Source organism: Vicia villosa, unplaced genomic scaffold (genome assembly GCF_029867415.1).
Source record: "Vicia villosa cultivar HV-30 ecotype Madison, WI unplaced genomic scaffold, Vvil1.0 ctg.003280F_1_1, whole genome shotgun sequence".
Classification (NCBI taxonomy): Eukaryota; Viridiplantae; Streptophyta; class Magnoliopsida; order Fabales; family Fabaceae; genus Vicia; species Vicia villosa.
In genome coordinates this window covers 233,540-240,702 of record NW_026706164.1, presented here as the reverse complement: position 1 = coordinate 240,702, position 7,163 = coordinate 233,540, and the positions used below count along the sequence as shown (strand labels likewise).

General features: G+C 35.9%; 2 protein-coding genes across 2 annotated transcripts; one reads left to right on the top strand and one right to left on the bottom strand.

The window, feature by feature from the left end:
• The first annotated feature begins 901 nt into the window (after positions 1-901).
• Positions 902-3,922, top strand: LOC131640719 (uncharacterized). The gene is made up of 6 exons (XM_058911105.1): positions 902-1,310; positions 1,381-1,593; positions 1,711-1,806; positions 2,550-2,695; positions 2,806-3,025; positions 3,111-3,922. The coding sequence occupies exons 1-6, from the start codon at positions 1,176-1,178 to the stop codon at positions 3,291-3,293; spliced, it is 993 nt and encodes a 330-aa protein (XP_058767088.1). The 5' UTR covers positions 902-1,175; the 3' UTR covers positions 3,294-3,922.
• A 380-nt stretch (positions 3,923-4,302) lies between these two features.
• LOC131640718 (uncharacterized) lies at positions 4,303-6,862 on the bottom strand. Its single transcript, XM_058911104.1, has 2 exons — positions 5,955-6,862; positions 4,303-5,843 (listed from the first exon to the last, which is right to left on the bottom strand). The coding sequence occupies exons 1-2, from the start codon at positions 6,860-6,862 to the stop codon at positions 4,379-4,381; spliced, it is 2,373 nt and encodes a 790-aa protein (XP_058767087.1). The 3' UTR covers positions 4,303-4,378.
• Between the last annotated feature and the right edge of the window lie 301 nt (positions 6,863-7,163).

Below are 7,163 nucleotides of genomic sequence, written 5' to 3'. Positions count from 1 at the left end.
TTGTATCGCGTGCCACATCCTTACATGAGACCAGATGCCGCGGGAGCACCACTTAGATCATCTCATCAAGAGATATTGAAGAGGAGCAAACTAGGGATAACCACGTCCATGATCTATTGTTGGTCTGTCAGCGTATTGCTACGAATGCGAGAGATGCCATAGAAAAAGGAGATTTTGAGGAAGACAGTTTTGGTATGGGCACTGTACATGCCATCTTAGTCGAGATACGGAATGTCTTACACTATAGGCGGCAGAGGAGAAACAAGGGGATTAAATATACAAAATAGTTTATTTGTATTTGTATTTTAGTAACAGTTGTATTTTCTAAACAAATTACGTGTTGTGATAACGTTTTCGATTAATTCATTAATGTTTGAATTTATATTTTTGTTTGATTTTATATATGGCATGCTTGAATTACATTAGTATAATTCGCATACTATATATTTAGTATAAATGACCTAAAAATATTAATTTGGGACACTTGTTGCCATGACAAAAATTTGCAAATGCTTGAATATTGCAAATGCTTTCGAAGATACATTTAAACAATCACTCTAGAAAAATTACGGAGTTGCATCTCCGGAGTAACTCCTAAAAGCATTTGGGGTGGATGATTCACCTGTGAAGCTGAAACACAAAGTATTTTTAAAGATTAATCCGAGAATGCATCTTTATAATTTTTTGGTGATTTCGTATATGTATCTTCATACAATTTATTTAATAAATATGGAATGGATGACTCACTTATGAATTACTTTGTGCATTTAAAATAGTTCAAAGATAAATATATGAAAATGACAAATTCAAGTTTTTAGTGTGCTCACCATCCATTCGTAGAATGGACCATTGGTTTGTTTTGGATCTCGGATCGCAAGTCCACATCCACGACCAACCCTCCGTTTCTTATAGAACCGGTGTTATTCGGGGTAGGACATAACAAACAATCATTGTGTAATCTTAAAATATTATCAAATCATGTTAGGTTCATTCCGTGTTGCATAATTACATGTCAGGTTCAGAGTACAATAACAACACAAGTACGTCTTTGCTCACGTTAAGTCGACGAGAACTACTAGTATACTTCTAGCTGCCAACAACACACGCGTGTAAAATACTTGGCACGTGCAAAGTGGTTCATCATCCACATCCAATTTTAGAGAGAGGCTTTCAACATGGGTTGGAGAGGAATATTGGGTTTCGAATATGGCATAGTTCAGGCACCATTAGGTCCTGATATCTCTGGTCCTCAACTTGTTGCTGCTGTTGCCAATGCTGGTGCTCTTGGCCTACTCAGAGCTCCTGATTGGGTAATTTCCTTATCATTTCAACACTCTGATTTTGCAGTATTATAAATGATTGAGTTTTATGTTCTATCAGGAATCCCCGGATTACTTGAGGGAGCTCATAAAAAAAACCAGGACATTAACTGATAAACCCTTTGGGGTTGGTTTGGTTCTAGCTTTTCCTCATGAGGAGAATTTAAAGGCTATTCTTGATGAAAAAGTTGCAGTCTTGCAAACTTATTGGGGTGATTGTACACCTGAATTGGTTGCCAAGGCTCATTCAGCTGGGGTCAAAATTGTTCCACAAGTCAGTTTTTTCTTATGCCACCCATTTCTAATTTTAGTTTAGTGCTGCATATTTAGGGGTTTTTTTTATTCTGTTTGGAATCGGACCAGTTAATTGTGTTTTGTGATTCTGTTATAGGTTGGGAGTATTGAAAGCGCAAAACTGGCAATTGATGCAGGTGTCGATGGAATCATCGTACAAGGACGTGAGGCTGGTGGTCATGTTATTGGTCAGGTATGCATCTCTGTCATGGTTTTGATGCATGCCAAGGTTTTGATGTATGTATATGTTTTTAAGTATAAATCCCTAAATCACTCATATGGAGACAAACACTGGACACGAATCCAGGGCTGTCTTTGAGGTTGTGCAAGACGGGCTATCGCACGAGGCCTCCAAAAACTTGAGACGACATTGCCTGATACTAACACAACACATGGACTTTGATTATAACTGGAAAAGATAAAAAAATATTGAATGTAAGCACATATGTCAGTGCCATATGAGTGTTGGACATTCGGACCCACTTTTAACTTGTAGTGTTAGTGCTACATAGGTACATAGCTATCTTAGTTGTGATAAATAAGAATAGTTGTTAATTTATTGTGTCAATTCAAGCACAAGATGGTAGAAAAATTGCTTATATTTTGTTTTTCATTACTTTCTAGTGGTTTTTACTATTCTTGAGTAATGTTGTTAATGACTTACACAATACCTACAGATTGACTACAACATATGTTTCAGATTATAGTATTCAATGCCTATTTTTTGACGAAGTTGTGAATTAAAAAGCAAAACTTCATCTTTGATGTTTTTCTGTCATAAATTATGAGTTTAGTATATTTTTTTCCCCATACCTATAGTGAAAAAAAAACTCCGGTTACAATTATTTTTGAAATGAGGCCTGTTACAATTCTGATTACAATATCTGTAAGCTAATGATAACAAATGGTAGTATTCCTCCCTTAATTTTATTGCAGGATAGTTTAATTTCATTGGTACCAAGGGTGGTCGATCTTGTTGGCGACCGTGATATACCTGTTATCGCAGCTGGAGCAATTGTAGACGCTCGTGGTTATGTCGCTGCTCTAGCACTTGGTGCTCAAGGCGTCTGTCTAGGCACTAGGTATTGAAACTAAGATTGGATTCACTTGATTGAGACCATGTTTAGACAAACTCAATTTGAATTGGAATTGTTTGCATCACTAATGTTCATGCAAATGGTCTTGTTTCCAGGTTTCTCGCAACGGAGGAAAGCTACGCTCATCCTATATACAAAAGAAAGTTAATTGAACTCAATGAAACTGAGTACACAGGCGTATTTGGCAGGGCAAGATGGCCCGACGCACCTCATCGTGTCCTGCAGACACCCTTCTTCAAGGAGTGGAAATCCCTTCCAGCCCATGAAAATGAAGCAAACCAATCTGTCATTGGCCATTCAACAATTCACGGCGTGGTACAGTTTCAGTTTGCATTTCTTTATCTAATGGAACCATCTTTGTAGTTTACTGTATTTGATTATACTTTTTGTCGTCCTTCAGGAGAAAGATATACGTCGCTTTGCCGGTACAGTCCCAAACTCGACAAGTACAGGAGATCTCGAGAGTATGTGTATGTATGCTGGTGAAGGTGTTGGTCTCATCAAGGAAATTCTGCATGCTAGTGAAGTGATAAAAAGACTAGTTGAAGGGGCTCAACTCATAATTCAGCAAAACTTCAAGTAGATTGTTAAATTTCAAATGAAATTAGCTCACATTTCAAGTAGCTTGGTCAAATCCTTATATGCATTCATCCATAAGAAGAAAACATAGAAATGTGAAAATAAGATTGAAGACTAGTAAAAATAGTACAATAAGTTCATGTAGCATTCATAAATGGTCTGAAATTGAAACATGTAAACTACAATCTATTTTGATATAGATTATCTCACACAATAATCTTTGTCCAAAATGCTGAATCAAGTACAAAAACGACAATTTACTCAAGAAGAATGAAAGTACTTCTTCCAAATTTTGAAATCCTAACCAATGGTTAGTTAATACAATAAGGTCAGTAACATATGTTAGGATTAGCCGTGAGTATTGTATAGAGGTGTTATATTTAGCTCCAAGTTTTTTTTTTTATTTTTAATTTTAAATTTTAGTATCCGGCCTTGCGACCGACTAATCTAAGAGGGACCAATCCCACCGTATATTTAGCTCCAGGTTAACTCTTGCAAAATTCGTGACAAATGTATAGAGACGTTATATTTGGCTTGGATATAATTTTGCAAAATTTTGGAGTTTGTAGTTCATCTTACAGAGGTTAATCATCAGCCTCACCTTCATCATACCACCTTAGAGCTTGCAACACAATAAAAACAAGACCACAGGCAAAACTGTAAAAAAAAATCCTATATTTACTCACCATTTTGCTATTTCCTTTTTTTCACATCTCATATCATTAAAACATGCTTATTAATACCCTAATTTACCTTTTTTTTAACAAATATAATTTACCCTACATCATGTTTTTTTTTGGTAATTGACTAATACACAAGTCTTGACCAATGATAAGTTAAGGTTTGTCCAAGTGGTACAACCAAAGCTACTAAGAGCATAAATATAGGGGGTGGTATTTGCCACATGTACCACTTGTGTCATAATAGTATGGATAATTGAATGCAAATGGTGTAGTATTACATAACCACCATACAGTGGCGGAGCCAGAAATATTATGTAGCCTGGGCAAAAAAATTAACTGAACTTTATATAAATAGTCATAAAGTGTGCTACATAAAAGAGATGAAACTTAACATGCGAATAGTGTGCTAAATAAAATTAAGAGGTAAATGCCCTCTCCGAGACTTCTTTGCGGTGAATGTTCGAATAATATCAACATCTTTAAGTGTCTTGAATATCTCCCGCTCGGTGTAACATATCATCAAGTCATTGAACCACACATCGTTGATCTTGTTGCGCAAATTAGACTTGATAATCTTCATTGCTGAAAAAGCTCTTTCAACGGATGCTGTTGACACCGGCAATATCAAAGCCAACTCAATGAGCTTGTAGACCAATGGAAATACCAAATGTTTCTCAGTTTGAACCATCTTCATAGCCAAACTTTGAACATCTTCACAAGAAGTAAAGGAAGCATGCCTTTTCATTTGATGTACATAAGTCTCAAGTTGCTCCCTTATTGTTCCACGGTCATCATCAGAAAAGTCTACATGATAAATATTAGCAAGATGAGCAAGCTTATCAACATCAAACTTGGAAAAAGAGTTCTTGGGGTCAAGACATGAGAAGCAATCCAGCACAACATTACTTCCTTCACAAAACCGGTGATCCATCTCCACACATATTTTGTCAATAGCAACATAAAAAATCTCTGCACGGTAATGGTGAAGATTAGTGACAGTCCTCCCTTCTCTTCTTGAACGTCCCCGAACTGGTATTTCTTCATCCATATTTGGCACCGGAATACTTTGAGCAAAACAAAATTCTTGGACATCAATAAATAAATCATCCCAACCACTCTCTCTCAATGTAGCCAACCGAGCTTTAACATCATCAACTAATTCCATAGCGAGCACAATATTAAGATCTTTTGTTTGCAAGATTTTTGAAAGTTCATTTGTGATACCAAACAACTTTAACATAAACTTCAAAATGAAAGCAAATTTAAAGCTCTCCATTTTTTCTATCAAACCCGCCGCTTGGGATGGTCCACGTCCATCTTCATCAACAATACTAAGCACCTCTAACACGGAGGACCACATCTGATCCAAACGAATCAAGGTAGTATAATGTGAACCCCATCTAGTATCTCCGGGTCTAGCAAGACTAGATGATTGGTGCAAGCCCTTTCCTTGAGATATCTCACCACTCTCAAGTCTATTCAAAATTTCTCGGTGTTGTGCCTCCTTCAAAGCATCATTTCTCTTGCAAGATGCACTTGTTGTGGTTACAATCAAGGAGATGTACTCAAAGAAATCATGAATAGATGAGCAACTACTAGCAACGGACACAACCACCAATTGCAAACGGTGAGCATAACAATGGACATAGAAAGCATAAGGGTTTTCATCTAGAATCTTTCTTTGTAAACCATTAAACTCACCTCTCATATTTGAAGCCCCATCATATCCTTGCCCTCGTATCCTTGAAATAGATAACGTGTGGCGATCGAGAATACCATAAAGAGCATCCTTTAGTGCCTCAGATGTAGTATATTTGACATGATGTAGAGCAATAAATCGTTCCACAACTTTCCCTTTGTCGTTCAAGAACCTAGAAAGATAAATAAAAATTCAAATGTATTCATCTATGTTATATTTGAATGAAATAAAAAGTTTAAGTTAATAATTGTAATAGTTTCAATAACAAGCTCATTGTACTAACCTCAACATCACCGCCATTTGTTCTTTGACAGATATATCACGTGACTCGTCAATAAGCACAGAGAATTGTCTATCACCAAGCTCTTCCATAATCACCTTGGTGACTTCATGTGCACAACACATTGCAAGCTCCTTTTGAATGTCACCGGAAGTCATTGTGCAATTTTTTGGACCATGATCAAAAGCATCTCTTACTTTTTCATCATTAGATTTTACCCAATCCACCATCTCTCTAAAATTTCCCTTGTTTAGAGAAGTAGAGCTTTCATCATGGCCACGGAAAGCAATGCCTTGTGCTATGAGATATCTAGTACAATCTAAAGAACAAGTCAAACGGATCTTATACAATTCTTCTGATTCCCTAGTTGCTCTAGCAAAGATACTTGTCACACTTTGTCTTTGATTATTATAATCATCATAGTGCTTCATACATGAGTTGTGCTTACTATCATGACTACCAATATGATCTTTAAAGGCTTTAGATGCATGCTTCCAATCTTTAAATCCGTCTTTGTTGAAGACTTCATAACCAAAGTGTTCGGCCCTCCCGGGAGGCTTAAAGAGAAAGCAATAGAAACAATAAGTTGCATCCTTTGACTCACTGTATTCAATCCATGTATAACTCTTATACCAAGCTTTACAAAATGCTCTTGAAGACTTCCCAAATTGAGTACGAGGAAATCTTGCTAAATCTGGTTGCGTTGGACCCTTCAATATATATGCCCTCCTCACTTGGTCTTGAATATCAGGAGCATACTCGTGAATTTGTTTCCTACATCCTGGATCACGCACAATCTCATTTGGATTAAACTCGTTGGCCACATTAGGGGGTGTTTCTTCTACTTCGGCTTCCGATTGCTTAACATTCACTTTCTCAATACTTGTTCTAGGAACCAAAAACCTCCTCATCTCTGAAATTTAATGATTCAGTGAAAAGAATTTTTAGATAAATAATTTGTAACACACAAATAGACAAGACCGACTAATTAAATAAAATAAATAGATCTTTACAAAAAAATTACAAGAGAATTTTACTATTATGAATGACCTATTAAATTAACCAAAACCTTTGAAAGAATTAAAATATAAGTATTAGATTCTAAAAAAGAATTAAACTATTTTACTATGATATAAAAAATATATAATAAGTTAATAATAATTTAAAATTGTCTTATGAGTTCAATGAACAAACAATTTAAAAATAATAAAA